General features: G+C 35.1%; 1 protein-coding gene and 1 long non-coding RNA gene across 2 annotated transcripts; one reads left to right on the plus strand and one right to left on the minus strand.

Annotated features, from left to right (window-relative positions):
* The first annotated feature begins 2,457 nt into the window (after nt 1-2,457).
* LOC102808311 (uncharacterized) lies at nt 2,458-6,487 on the plus strand. Its single transcript, XM_006820076.3, has 6 exons — nt 2,458-2,581; nt 3,703-3,745; nt 3,926-3,959; nt 4,422-4,504; nt 4,903-4,968; nt 6,217-6,487. The coding sequence occupies exons 1-6, from the start codon at nt 2,488-2,490 to the stop codon at nt 6,365-6,367; spliced, it is 471 nt and encodes a 156-aa protein (XP_006820139.2). The 5' UTR covers nt 2,458-2,487; the 3' UTR covers nt 6,368-6,487.
* A 3,876-nt stretch (nt 6,488-10,363) lies between these two features.
* On the minus strand, nt 10,364-11,671 carry LOC144357709 (uncharacterized). Its single transcript, XR_013421693.1, has 2 exons — nt 11,623-11,671; nt 10,364-10,494 (listed from the first exon to the last, which is right to left on the minus strand). It is a non-coding gene; the product is annotated as an uncharacterized LOC144357709 (long non-coding RNA).
* Between the last annotated feature and the right edge of the window lie 2,624 nt (nt 11,672-14,295).

Here is a 14,295-nt window from a genome sequence, read left to right on the forward strand (position 1 = left end):
CATAGAACATGCTATGACTATCAAAATATTTAACTAGCTGTTTATTCATATCTTTTTCAAATAATTTACTAATTATAGACAAAATAGATATAGGTCTGTAATTTCCCATATCCCCAGATTTCCCTTTTTTGTGTACTGGAATGACCCGTGCTGTTTTCAAATAATCGGGAAAGAGACCTTGTGATATAGAGAGGTTAATTAGATAACACAGTGGTAGGGATATAACACAAGCTCTTTTAAAAGTCTGACATTAATGTGATCATATCCTGTATCCTTTCCATTATCCAGTGATACGATCATATCATGAACGCCATGCTCAGTTACAGGTTTGATAAAGAGTGAATATGGAGGTGAAGTGTGTAAATGAGAACGAAAGTCTCTACTTGACAATGGGGTTTTTGTTTTTGAAAGGTTTTTACCAATATGTTCAAAAAAGTTATTAAAATCTTGTATGGGTAATTGTCTTACTGCCAGACACCACGTTCAGCTGACTTAGTACTTCTAAATTCTTGTTTTTGTTGTTACCATGTAAATCATTTATTATAGTGACCCATGTTTCTTTCATGTTGTTATGACTTGCAATGTAAACAGTTATGTAGTGTAGTTTTTTTTTTGCCTTTTTCAGTATTTTCGTAAGAATATTTCTATATTTTTTTTATAATGAGTGTTATGTATCACTAAAATTATTGCTGACAAGTTTATGGTAAAGTTCACGTTTTCTTTTAATAGACTTTCTAATTGGTTTAGTTATCCAAGGTGTGTCTTTACATCTACGTTTACTCTTACCCCTCGGTTTTAATGGTGCATGTTTTCGTTTTGTAAAATGTCTGGCTAAAATTTCGATATATCTGATTTACATCATTGCAAGTCAAAACATTCTTCCATGATGCATTTCGATGGTCATTAACAAAATCAATAATTCTATAATTTGAAAAAATGTTGGTTAATGTATTATTAAGCAGAATCTCTTGGGATGCATTGAACAACATTTCAAACAAGAGATGATAACTTATCCAATGTCATCAATTGGCACCATCTCCACCGTCGTATGTACTATTATATATGGAGGAAAATCGAACATTCTGGGATGCCTTGAACAACATGTCAAATCCCTACGTGAATCAAGGCCGGATTTGACAGTGGGCATCACGGTTAATGCAGTACATTCTTAGCTATAGCGAATATAAGACATATCGTAAGTATCTCTATGCCATGTTACTTTAATTAAAAAGAAGTAACGCACTACCGATTGAGTATAGCAGGTTAGCAGTCATCACTGTTGAGGTGAGACACTCTCATCACAGCAAATTGATATATATTGAGCAAACGCTCACTCACCCACTCATGTAATCGGTGTGGATTAGATTTTCAACATTTCTTTGAATTTTTGGACTCCGAGTTAACGACTCAGTGAATAGAATATAAAGAAGATCACAACGTTTACACTTATACAAAAATTGTGGGTGACGTCATTACAAATTTCCCGGCAATTTTATAAAGTCCATGAACATATGTAATAATTACAAAACAAATGGCATGGTTTGGATCATGAAGCTCTGTCATATAAAGTCATTCCATTTAAATTGTTCTCACATTTGGGAGTTGATTTTAATATATATTAATATATGTTTCACAGACTTACAGACATGAATAGTGTGACATTCCATCTTATATCAGGGCCTTGACTGTTGTGATCGATATTTAATACATTCGCAATATTTTTCACGAGGAAATGTGTCTCGTATTTCAAACACTGTTTGAAACTCACGGTTCTAAACCCTTTATAGATTTTCATATATACATTTTCAGCAAATCCCATTAAATATTTTTCACGAAATTCGTAATAGGAAAGAACACAGTGCCTATAATTTTTAATGGAATATGCTATAAAATTCCCCGAACATGTGTTACACTATGCATGAAGTAGTACACGTGTGCATGAGCTTTGATGGTTTGGAATTCATGGTCATGGTTCTCGTTTAATTTTCATTCTAAAATTAGGGCTCGGTCGTATATGCAAGACCTGCATAGTGATCAACTCATGAATATTCATGATGTACCATGAATGTTTAGTGTATATAAAAGTTCCGCAATTAAGCATTCTGATTTGTCATGAAGCATTTTGTGTGACTCTTAATCTTTCCCACAAATAAATGAGAAACTCATTTTTTTCTATCTCTGTTTTTTAAAAAAACGTATTTTTTTGGAAAAAAAGTACTAACTCAGCAGAAAAACATCATCCCTAATCAGATTTTTTTTCCAGTACATACTACGCATGACAGGAAAATAACTAGGTATAACTAAGCATATTTTATGTACGTATGTACAACTTCAACAGCATCACTAACAATATTGATTTTATTCCATCTTCATAAATTGTACGCACTTCATGGCCCTTAACAATATGAACCATTTAGGTCTGCTGAGTGGAACTGAAACACATCGTCACCATGCATGAAGCAAACTTAGAGGGCGTCAGTCCTAGTCATGCGCATATGCAATCCACATGTTTGCGTCAAGTTGCAAATGGATATTTCAAGTTGGGGATATTTAACGCCAGATAAGAGAGGGGGAGATGACAGTAAGTCTACACTATATTGATATAACGTCATATTAACTAGTCAGTATTTTTAATCTTGTTTATGAGTGATAATTAGAATCTTCCTGGGGCAGCGATGAAACTATGAACAGCGTGGGGATTGTTACGTAATATTCATTCAATGAAATATTCAACTCTGTGAGTTGCATGGCGTCGCCTACTAGGATCAGCTTTTTCTCTGAGTTTCGTATCCTCATTTTCATTTATTTTCATTTTTGCTCCAAATTGGCAGCGATCAACCCGTTAATTATATTTGTTAATTAGATTTGTCTTATTAATTGACTGACTTTGTCATAGAATAAGCAATATTATAACACATTGCATATTTAATTGGTTTTATCGATTTAATTAAACACATCATGACATGAAATTACTTGTTTTCTTCCACTTGTATACCTCAGCATGACGAACGTGTTTTGTTTGGAGTAAGGAACAGCATTGGCTCTTCTTTGAGTTGATCAAACGCTGGCAACACATTCCTGCACCTGAGAATGTTGAGGACTTTTTAAATATTTTTTTTTCAATCCAAAGTTTCTTTTATATTTATATGGTGAATTTTTGATATCGATAGCTGTAAATTGTATATAATGTGAGTAGTTTTTGATGAGAGTGATACTGAATTCTTGTTCAGAAACATTATACAAATTTTGGCATCAACCAATTTTCAGGCTTCAGTAATTGTGAAACAAACGATTAAGACCCATACGTCATACGTTGAATACCTTGCTTGGTGTGGCCGGTGTTTCTACTGAGTTTGGAGAACTTTGTAATCGTTAATTGGATTTATTTAAATTGGTAGGCTGGCAGTACGCACTTAAATCGTTACCCAAAGGTAATTGGTTCACAATTACAGGTTTATCTATCTTTTCGAAAATCAATATAATCTTTACATACCACAATGCAACACTGTTCCTGTTTTTTTGCGCAATAACGTATTAATAAACGAGATGCACCCTGGGAATATCACCAGGTTATTCGATTACGTTCATAAATGTTTGGTTTATTTATTTTTTATTACTGGGTGGTGCTCTAACCTTTCTGTGTGAGATTTATACACTCGTTTGAAATACTTGTCTGACTAATTATTTTCTCTTCGCACAAAGGCGAGTTCTTTTCAGTGGAATTTCTAACGGCGGAGAGCAAGAGGTAAGCTTATTACTCATAAGTTTGCACAATTTATTCCAAACTAGACACATCCCATCAATTCTAGTACAGAAAAAAAAACGTGCTTGGTATTTGGTATTTATCTCAATTTAGTTGGATTTGTATGACGTGTAACAATCAGGCTAGTATTAATGCGTTCCATGTCGTATTATTCATTATCAGGAAGCTTGACTTCTCATACGAAGATAGTCGGTATGTAAGTGTTCGTAAATTTAATATTTCATTCACACTTCATGGAAATGTTTGAAACATATAACTATTGAGTCGTGCGCCCTCTATGCGCAAAAATATTTGCAGAGTAACCAAGTTTATTGATGTCAGAGGGCGCACTTCCACATCTAATTATAATATCTTCGGTGACTGCCGATTGTTGTCTGTTGAAGTAACAGCATGAGAATAAACGAACATGGCCGTAGATATCTCGTTTTGAGCAGGAGAACTACATTGCATGTTTATCGCGTTCGATCCGTAGTTTCCATTTCACCCATTTTCAAAAATGTTCGTTGAAACCCACTTATACATGAAGTCTAATGATTTCATCTTAGGGATTCCTCTGTTTTGTATCTCAAGTGATATTGCAGTCGCATTGTATCAACATGTTATTTAGAAGAAAAATATATTCATATTTTTACACCATTTTTCGTCCATCGATATCTAGACCCACATGACACAGAAGGAATATCTAAATATAATACAGTCTCAAGAAAAAACAATAAATCACCTGCAAAGTGAATTGAAAAAGTACGTATACACATTTGCTGCTTAAGATTATGTAAACAAATTAAAGGGCGGTAGTTGTCGCGCCACGCATGCGCGAGATATATTTGTCTCGTATAAACAAAGATGGCGATTTTGACTGTTGCGCACTTGGCAGATCAACGAGTACAAACTGAGACCCTACTAAGTTTCAAATAGGTATTTTATTAAATGTTTAGAAGGTATCGAAGAAGCCATGAGCGGTAATTAGTGCTAGTCGCGCCCACGTCGAACCTCATACTTGTGATTTCCAATGGAAGAGCGCATTGGATTGTGGGAAAATCAGTGTCTATCAGAGCGATCACTACCGCCTTTTAACTCTTTGTTGCAAAATGGTTCTGGTAGAATTCGTTCTCTACATTATCTCACATTTTACTTCTTAGGAGAATAGCTGAAGAGAGGGATAAGAGTATGCAAATGTATTTTCAACTGACGAAGGAAATTGAGGAGTAAGTAAACATTGTAATTTCTAATCAATTATTACAAGCCATTACCCCAACCGTCGCGAATATATTAACAGTTGTCTGGTGAACAAAAATAATTCAATGGTGCGACTACTCCTGTAAAGGTTGAATGATCACTGTGCACGTTTTGTGAAGTATTATGACAATCTACCGTACATATACATGACTTGTGTGATCCAATAATATTACTCCGCAAGAAATAACAGAACGACAATATTTCAGTATACATCACGGCTCGTGTTGCTATACTGCTTCTCAAGGGAAAAGCATAAACACTGGAAATTACTAACTTCCACTTACTCGCTGCGATTTCTTTGGTACGTAATCTCTAGATGGCGAGAAATGAGACCACTCATCACTTTAGGTTATCGTTGTCCCAAAAAACTAGTTCCGATGAATGTAATGAGGCATTTCAGAAAGTCTGATGACAGTGGATAGAATGCAAGTCGGAATGAATTAGTTTGAATTTTAGAGGTGTTTACGACAATACTGATATCAAACGGATTGCAGATCGCTGGGTGTTGTCACGGTACATGCTGAACAGTTTGATAGGCCTACGTATCATCAATGTCTATCAATGGACATGGCATATGCTAACCACGTGCTATTTCATTTCATCGAGGTTGCCTCACCACAAGTTAGTCATTGAGGAAATTGTTAGTAATAACGTTTCTACCAAAATCTCTTCCAAAAAAATCGGTTACCACAAACAATTATTTTTTTTTTCATTTTTTTTCAACTTTTTCAAAGTGTGTGTGTAATGGATGAATTACCGCGTACTGCACAAAGTACGAGTACTGTTATTTACAATACACATTTGAGTATGTTTTGGCGGTGCCCGTTTTTGAGCTCACCAAAACAGCACTGTAGTGCAAACACTACAGATTATCGTTAATTTATTATTATAAATATCTGATTCTGGGGAATTTTATTTTATTTTATTTATTTTGAGAGGGCAGAAATAATGGATATTTTTTGGTATTTTGCCCATTTGGTTTTTCGTAATAAAAAAACTAACATTAAGTAGTTTAATAGTAAACTAAAGTTTATTTGGAATTAAATCAATTACTTGATCTATATACACGTTTAATAATATGTGTTAGACTATCGGTCGTATAGAACATATATTTAGTATTCAGGTTTCAATTATCTTCAATAAATAAATAAATAAAATAATTATTATATTGTATTCCCCTTGAAATTAACTAATAATAATAATGAAATTGTATTTAGGTACAGAAAAGCAAATGAGTATTTGAAAAATGAGCTGAAACAGAAAAGAAAGATAGAGGAAACGAAGAAAGAGAAAGAAAATGCTCCAATAAACGTAACAAGAAAATATCCGAGACGTGTACGAAAAACCGTAACAAGATACGGTTTTTAAATATTGTCAAATGTTATTGTTTTTTTATTACCTGTTTCACTTATTTTGTGATGTCATTTTAATACAATTGTCAATACTTTTTTGGGTTGTTGGGAAATGAATAAATTATATTTTAAATAATATGAACGTTTGAAATTCTTCATCTCCAACGTCAAAACGTTGATTTGTATTCGCTGGTTTGTCAATTATGAAGAATTTACCCCAGCCCCCACCCCATCCCACCATCGGTAAACACAGCTTATACACATACAGCACATGTATTTGTCGTGTAAATAAAAGTAAATCGAAGCAATAACAAGTATGTTGTTTGTAATGCGAGACTGTATAAAAGTTTTGACATGAAAAAGCGAGTTTCGCTCGAAAAGGGACACCTTTAGTGTACAAGAAGTCTTGTAATAGAGCATACTTGAGTACAATTAAAGTAACACACTGTGCTGGTGTCTCCGATTTTGGGGAAATTCCTTGTACGCTCGTTTTGTTCCCCTTTTTTGAGATCAATATACCTTAAACGCAAATAGCCAGTGAGATCTCGTAAGGAGCAAGGGAACCACGTGACCCCCTCTGTAGATTGTTACCTTCTCTGGCATCATCGAACTCACTGTTCTAAATTCCATTGCGATATAAAACATTGGACGCCATGATGAGAGGCAATTATTTAAGGACCAAAAAGTCGTTGTAAACGAGATCTCTGTGGCAATTGGCGTCACATAAGGTATATTGTGTAATATGAACGGCATACTTATTTAGGAGCAACACAGGTTGCATAAAACCTGAGGTGAAGTGGTGCTAACTCGGCTCTTAACGGGAACACTGGAAAATACTCGTACCACAACGTTCATGAATACTTTTCAAGTTCTTATAGATCTTCGGTGACATGCAGACCTCGTTCTGGAATGAGTTACCTAAAATGAAAATTCTATTTTAAAGGGAACAAAGCTTTGGTGATGTCCTGTCATGCCCGTGTTCAGTAGAATTGTTTATATAATAGAACAATAATGTGCGAATGTCTATTGCTGCACCAATGTGTCGATGTAAACACAAAGTAACAAGTAATTGCATTACACAGACCCCCCCCCCCTCCGTGAGTTATGAAGTTTAGGAATCGAGATATTTCGCTGGCCAGCATTCATTAAAACAAAATGGCCCCTAAGCCTAGCTTTTTTTTAATCTGACCTGTAGAACAAAATGACGTCTAGTTTGAATAGAATCATGTCCAAGATGGGGACGGAAGCGCTCATGGACGTACATATTTCAATAGGTCCACTTTTTAACACTACAACTTGAACTCATTGTAATTTGTATATGTTACCACATACAGTATACGTGATTTATTATTGTCAACAATATATTCACTATATTATACAAGAACCTTTTCTAGCGTGTTAACCACACTCCAGGGTCAGTCATCATTTTTTACCAGGATCGCACCCGAAATACTTAGAATACGAAGTTGGTTGTTGGTGACATTGTACGTTATTACATGTCAAATCATTTATAAGGATAGTTATGGCCAAAGGTGTACATGTTGTTTCACGGCAATTATTGCAATCCTATTATTTGACAATATTTTTTTACATAGCAGGGGATATTTCTCGTTATGATATCGTTGAAAGTTCATCTGATTTGTGTATTCTGTTTAGTTTGCTTTGGGTCACCATTTAAACAAGTTGAATAGAATCATGAATACATTTTGTATATGGAATAAAAACCATTTGATATTCCATATATCCACAGAATCGTCCGGTGATCACTGTGTCGTCTCCAAGGTTACAGATGAGACGAAGCGTTTATATAAGGCGGAATTAGATACGTCAAACAGAAACCACCAACAAACAAGATCCTCTCTGATTGGTTTTACTGTTATAATCCTAGTAGCTTCGCATTGACTTCAAATTTAAGCTTCTCGCAATCTTACAATGATGGGCATTTGTTTTCAAAGATCCCGTTTACTGAGAACGTTTTTATTTTGAAATTATGTACATGCCTTTTAAACCCGTTATTTAACTATTTGTTTAAAAACATGTCATTGCCCAAAAAAATTTATGTTTCTTTGATGATTAGCTTCATTAAATTAGCCGCGCTCATATCTAATACAGTACTCTGTAATCTGTCCAAAACTTACCGCGGTTGCGGTTAAAACTTAACAGTTGTTTTAGAAGCACAACAACACCAGGCGTGTATAACGACTATTAACCGACAAGATGGCACCGACTGATGGCGACAGTGTCTTGCATGCTCTCATAATTTTATCTTTTTAATAGTTTTGGATCATTGGACTGGAATCGGGACTATTCTAGGAAGGATTTACTTTATGGAAGGCCCCAAGATGGTCTTTGTTGCATCTAGCCAATGATTGTATTATATATTGTATTTCAAGTCCAATCCAATTTCTATGTATATTTAAATATATTTAGCCAATAAACTATGATTATTTCAATAACATTCATTCGATTGGAGCTTCTTGTATGACATATTTCAATTACATAACTTATTCTAACCATCAATATGTATTAAGCAACATATCGATATACAACGAGCCAACAAGTGAAAGAAAAGAAATATTGGTTACAAAATTATAAGATGTTCACTAGGTTGTCTTTAAAACAGATGTAGCCAGATGTGTCCGGCACCCTGTCTTGGTCTCAACTATTCAGTCTATTACTGCATCTAGAAAACATTGACCACCATTCCTGTATTCTAAACCGGCATTTTATTTTGCTTGTAATTCTGAAGTGTATACATATAAAAGCAATGTAAATAGAAGTACGCGAGTCAAACCAGATTTTAGCACACCTTGGGTGCGAACTGATTCATTTCACACATCGCCACGTACATGACGATTGGTTATTTCTCGCAGCGTCCATTCTAAGGTAAACTGAATTGCATTTATTTAGTAAATAAATAATAATTACACAATGCAATTGAGTAACAGTAGACGTTCACTAATTCACGTAATTATTGTTTGAAAACGACCTAGCCTATCCAGAATGAAAGCAACATGTATCGAATGATAATCGTTACTGATAACAGCCATGATACGAAATGACCACAAAAACATAATACCGATATTTCTTGGCAACAAATGCACTCCAGTGCAGTTGGCATCACGTTGCAATTGACACGAACACCATTCTCTGCATTTCAGTCTGTCCACATCAACACCGACTTCCGATTCATCACCGGAACTTTCAAACATTTTCTGCCATCGCCTGCACAGTACGTTGAGTACAACTGACATGATTTTATAACTGTTTTACCATACATGTCAAATTCCGTTTTATTTTCATTTTTATATTTGCTAACGCTGCAATTTTCCATCGAAACAAGCGCTTTGTGGAGAGTAGATACTGTCTCGGGATAAACCGTCAGCGTATACTGTGATAACGCAACTATTCAGTAATGACGTCACAATTTAACCCTCTACGGCCAGATCTCGCAATTGTGAGCAGCGACTTGACACCAACTTAATTTTCAAACCCGTGTTATGAAGCAATAAAAGATACATTATAATAAAAGACCTATTTTTGTAATTATACTTTATCAAAAGGCATCAGATAACATGAATATAACATAAAATCTTAGAGTTTTTCACCCTTTAAGTACCAATTAAACATGTGAAATGTGGAGGACATTCAATACCATTCCACCCTGCCTAGTCTCAGCCCAGACGGTTTTAATCGGACGTTCTTTGCGTGAATTTGTCAACCGTGTAATAACACTCCCCAATATATTAGGACTATGGAAGGTACTAACGGTACCGTTAGTACATCCCATGTTACGACCAACAGATGACGCCCAAGAATAAATAACTGCACCCTTTTTGGTGTAAACATGTTATGGTAAACACTGCGTTGAATATAACACGTGTGGTGTGAGATCTGTAACAATACTATAGGGGAGAGCCGTAAATACGAGAATTGCATTTTTGAACATGCGTAGTATAGAGTATAGAAAGCGCATGCGCTAATTTAAATCACAACAAGGACCACGTGAAAGTAATCTAAAACTGTTATATTTATTGTACATTTCATACACCTACATATAATATTATTGTGTATACACTCAAAGGATAATTATTCTACATTAAGGGGTATACCGTGTTTCCACCACCGTCTGATATCGTACATCTGGAAAGACATAATAAGTATAGATTCAAATTAATCACACATTCCATAAATATCAGACGTAATGTCCATGCAATTTGATTAAAATATTTGATTATGCGTAAATTTAGATATTCAAAATTCACTTAATATAGTTAATATTGATTTTTTTTTTTGCCTTTATGGTTGTAAATAATTGCAAATATAGAGTTAAATCACAAAACTGATAATTATTTTGACATTGGCAGACGTTGGGGGTGTTTTTGTAAAGTTTAGTTTGCTGTACTGTGTTGGTATAATCTATCTTTGATTGACATTTAATAATGGACCGATTTTGTATGTGGTTTTCTGCCATTCAACCGTACTGTTAGACTGGCGCAGTCGGGCGATTAATTTGTTTTTTGTACTTTAAATAAAATAGCAAAATTCGCAAAATGGAGGTGTTAGCGCGAAATCACCCCGACTGGTTTATTCTGCAGGAAATTCATTGCTATTAAATATTCATGAATGCACATATTATAATGAGATGGAGGCGGAAATATTTGCATAATGAGGTCAACATGTTAAAGGTCATACTGCAGACCCAACATGGCGGCACGTTGAAAGTCGTCGTAAATAGACTTAAAAACTAACTCGTACTAGTCGTAGAATAAAAAAAAATCGGCTGCTACAATCAGCCGACGTCTTCTCGGACAGAGGTCAGTTGAAGAGACGTTGTGATTGGCTTAGATGATTGTCAATTAGAACACTCATTAACATAATTACCCGTTGAAAAATCGACGGGTTTCTGCAGTGTGGATAGAGGGCCATGCAGAATAAACCAGTCGGGATGATTTCGCGCTAACACCTCCATTTAGCGATTTTTTCATTGTATTTAAACTACAAAAACAAATTAATCGACCCGACTGCGCCAGGCTACCGTACTGTGTGCAATGTGTGTTTCCAGCAATTAACACATAATCAGCTTAGAACACGTCGGCACCTTTGACTAACAGTGAATATAATTAACAGCAGTTGTGACCACTTCTCTGTAACATGTACTGTACTATACATAAGCTGAAACACGCCGCTCAATTGAATCCATAGGTTAAGTTGTGTCTAAATAAAGAAACTCAGACCCTAACTTGTTTGAAAATTGTTACTGTTACTCACCGATGAGGCAATTATACGGTATTTGCTGATCTCCCACATTTCTAAGAACCTGTAGATAAATTCAAATTGGTGATTAATAACTGATATCCTACGTGAGCAGTGAGTAAACGAATGACAAATCAGTATTCTCATGTTGTGCCATGAAAGCGATTATTATTTCAAAATTCAAATTATGCTATAGGAGTAGTCAAATAACAAGCAGCCTGTCGGCTGAGATAGCTCCGCTGTTAGCAATTCACATTTCAATTAAAGAACTGAAGATATCATTAGAAAATGAACAATATGTATACATGTAGTATCAAAGCAACGAGACTTGCTGTTTTCAACAAGAATTCAAAAATATCACTTTTCACTAAAAATGACAAAAATAATCAATCATTAAAATTAGATAATTGAAGATATCACCACAATATTAACAATTATGAAAGAGGTCCACATGTAGTACCTATATATGTAATATAAAAGCAATCAAAAATATCACTTTTTACCAAAAGTTACAAAAATATTCACTAAATTTAGAGAATTAAAGATATCATCACGAAATGAACAAATCTGAGATAGGTCCACATGTAGTACCTGTATATATGATATCCAAGCAATTGGACTTGCGGTTTTTAAAAAGAAGTCGAAAATATAACTTTTCACCAAACATGACAAGAATATTCACCAAAATTAAAGAATTAAAGATATCATCACAAAATGAACAAATCTGAGAGAGGTCCGCGTGTAGTACCTATATATGTAATATCAAAGTAATTGGACTTGTGGTTTTTAACAAGAAGTCGAAAATATCACTTTTTACCAAAAATGACAATATATTCACCAAAATTAGAAAATTGAAGATATCAGCATGAAATGAACAAATCTAAGAGAGGTCTATCCAATGTATATATGCACCAAGTATCAAAGCATTAAGGTTTGTAGTTTTCAAGAAGAAGTCGAAAAAGTAAAACATTGACAGGGACGACGGACGACGACGACGACGGACGACGACGGACAATCACTCATATGATAAGCTCTGCTCGACAAAGTCGACAGCGGAAAAACTCGTGTGATACTAAAACCAATAGAGTTATTGTTGATTGTTTTATCACAATGTACCTTCTTCGGGGTATTTAGATAAGTGTATACAAATATGATTTAGGGTTGAACCTAAAATAGTCGACAGTAGAAGTATTTAGTGGTTAAAAGTGGTTAGATATTTTAATAATAAAATGTCAACAAAAGCCATGTTGAGCGCACGTAAACATTAACGGTTGTTTTGTTGCATCTGATAACAGCCTTGTATAACTCACATTAGATTCCCCTTCTCAAACAAAAAAGATAGACATACCGTATTTTGGAAATCAGGGTTAACCACCTGTATAAATGAAGTGATATATACAATCAATACTTGGTTGAAATCGACGTATACAATGCGTGTAAACAACTTGTTTATTATCATAAATTTCGCACGCACGCTGTGCGAAGATGACTTTTTAAATTTTAAAAACGGTGAATGTACATGAAACGAATAAATGAAATGAAGTGAGAAAGAAAGAAAAATATATTTGTAGGTATCACAGCTCGTATCATTATTTCATTTATTATAATTGAGTAACGTTGCATTTGATAATAGACTACATACTTGATAAAAGAGGGGAATATACTCACAATAATAACGGACTACGAGATGTTTTGGTGCACTATTGCAGGGGTCGCCAAATACAGACATGACGGTGTTCTTAGTACATGTTATCTCGCCATCGCATAAATCTTTCACTATGTCTAAGGTGTCGGTTGCGAAACACTCAGCGGGTTCCATAGTCGGGTCACCACATTCCTCACCCAGCCCATCGCCACGCCCATAGGTTGCAGAAAGAATCTGAATTCTGCCATGGTCACAGGCGAGATTCATCATTTCTTTTTGGCATGTTACACTGGTTTTGACAAAGGCAAAAACAGACCTGGACGATAGGTCGCCATCAGCGGATATACTACAGTCATTCGATGGCCCATGTTTGGCATAGGTATCGGCTGCAGTCAGACCTGAGAAACACTTACGATTGGCCATCAAAGCAAATATTTCAAAAGCATCATTCCGTCGGTGGATCTTGGATGCACAGTTGAGAATTGTCTGCTCTGGTGTAAGGTCTTGCGGGAGCTGTCCACCGAAACTAATAGGTATGGCCCTGTCATCCAAGTCTTCTTTATAACACCCAACGTAAACATATTCTAAATTATCAAACAATATATACCTTTTTATACATACACCGCACCAAAGATTACTGCTTCGGGGTATTGAGATAAGTGTATTCAAATATGTTTTAGGGTTGAACCTAAAACAGTCGACAGTGGAAGTATTTAGTGGTTAAAAGTGGTTAGATATTTTAATATTAAAATATCAATAAAAGCCACGTTGAGCGCACGTAAACATTAACGGTGAGTATCTAAAAGACTCGAAAACGATTGTCAAATGACCATAGAATGAAATGCACTTTTCGAAATAGGACAATATCTTGAGACAAGATCAGTTGTTCTGTTGCACTTGAAATGCATCTGATAACAGCCTTGTATACCTCACATTAGATTCCCCTTCTCAAACAAAAAAAGATAGACATACCGTATTTTGGAAACCTGGGTTGACCACCTGTATAAATGAAGTGATATATACAATCAGTGATTGGTTGAAAT

The sequence above is a fragment of the Saccoglossus kowalevskii genome, chromosome 22 (assembly GCF_978046115.1).
Source record: "Saccoglossus kowalevskii chromosome 22, keSacKowa6.1, whole genome shotgun sequence".
NCBI lineage: Eukaryota > Metazoa > Hemichordata > Enteropneusta > Harrimaniidae > Saccoglossus > Saccoglossus kowalevskii.